Raw genomic sequence first — 1,698 nt, 5'->3', positions numbered from 1 at the left:
CACACACACACACACACACACACACACACACACACACACACTTGGACCCCCCAATGTCACCCTTGATCAATAGTTATTTCTTCCTTAAAAAGACTCTGTTTGCACTGGGCTTTATTGGCTGCCCTCCGAGTAATTCATCAATGTCACAATGTCATGTGGGGCCAGTCTGGCAGTTTTTCTCTGCTCCATAAGTCATATCGCCACATCAGCAGTAGATATTGTGCAAAGACTTCCTGAAAGTGGTGTTATTCAAGCCACTACTCAATAATGAGCTGACAGAGGGCCATATATTAAATATTGGCTGGTGCTAAGTACTGTAGTTTCATTATGACTGGACTGTACAGTATGCCTGCATGGACTACAATTAGTGCTTCAACATTTTCCTAAATACCCTCCCCAAGAGCAGTGCCCACTCTCAATTTATATCTTACTAATTTAGACCATTAGCCCATAAAACCAAAATTCTTTGTGCCTTTCTACTGCTTTTCCTTCTGCTCATGTTAGGCACTGCTGCTATATTAATGATTATGGTTCGTTTTTATATGTTAAGCACCTTACACTTTAGTAAAAGGTCTCAGCAAACTGCCTGTGAGATTTCATTAAAAACAACATGGAAGGAAAGCTTAGCCAGAAATGCTCTCTTGGCAGATAAATAAAAGACGATAATAACTACCTACAACAAGGTCTGTCATATTATTATCTGAGGTGTACTGACAGATTTCTCAGGAGAGAGATTAAAACTGGACCGTATGTAAAACGTTTAAAGCAGCTTTTTGTGATGGGGTGGAAGCATAGTTTCTCTAAAAAATGATCTATTTGTGGTATTTGTACTGTGTGTATGTGTGTGTGTGTGTGTTTGTGTGTGTGCGCGGGTGCGCGTGCGTGTGTGCGTGTGTGTGTGAGACAGAGAAAAAATTAGGAAGAGAAGGAATAAGGGGATAGGTGGTACACATTCACACTGCTGCCCTCAGCAACCCAACTTATCATCATCAGCTCTGTTTAGGATGGAGCCTGCAGGCACAGGGCTTCCAAAAACATAAAAACACACCCCACACAACGGCGCACCTAAACAAAAATAGTCATTCATAAAAGGTACAAGAAAACAGTCTGGGGAAAAACAGTTCCCTGCTGCTATCAGAGGTTTACTATTTCAGCACCTGGTTGCAACAGAGGTTTGCCCTGAGTGCTGTGCTGCACAAACAAAGCAGGGGGAGTTGATCCCCTTCACCTACTCCATGCTATCTATCGTCCAGAGCCATTTCATCATGGTACCTTCCCCTTCGTTCTTTGATGAGTAGAATTTTCTACCAACCAGTTGCAGTGACAATTTAATACTATTCTAGATGGTATAACTAATTTGTACAGCTTTACATGACTGCCAGAAGCACATTTTCAAACTTGGACTGTGGTGACACACATAAGAAGTCTGTTGCACAGTTTTTCATCTCACATCTCACCTCCCAATGGTTCTGCTGTGACTGGCTCTTGAGCTGGATCAGCCAATCCTGTTGACCGTCAAACACAGCACAGTGGTGCATGGTGATGATGAGGGGCCGAGTCAACAAGGCCCCGGGGGGCCCACAGCTCACCACAGGGCTCAGCACTGTTTGGCCATCTTCCACCGAGGGCCTGGAGGTGCACAGAAAATAACACACATACATACATTCAAACACACAAACACACACACACACACACACA

At 43.6% G+C, this 1,698-nt stretch overlaps 1 protein-coding gene across 3 annotated transcripts in view; it reads right to left on the bottom strand.

Moving 5' to 3' along the window:
• Positions 1–1,698, bottom strand: part of unc5cb (unc-5 netrin receptor Cb) — a 120,187-nt gene that overhangs the window by 10,480 nt on the left and 108,009 nt on the right. For all 3 annotated transcript variants that reach the window (XM_032540373.1, XM_032540374.1, XM_032540375.1), the window contains one exon: positions 1,458–1,629. In XM_032540373.1, the coding sequence (XP_032396264.1) occupies positions 1,458–1,629 (172 nt within the window). The remainder of the gene's footprint in view (positions 1–1,457; positions 1,630–1,698) is intronic.

The sequence above is a fragment of the Etheostoma spectabile genome, chromosome 16 (assembly GCF_008692095.1).
Source record: "Etheostoma spectabile isolate EspeVRDwgs_2016 chromosome 16, UIUC_Espe_1.0, whole genome shotgun sequence".
Lineage (NCBI taxonomy): Eukaryota > Metazoa > Chordata > Actinopteri > Perciformes > Percidae > Etheostoma > Etheostoma spectabile.
Note: the sequence above shows the minus strand (reverse complement) of the source record. Positions and strands in the feature narration are given on the sequence as shown.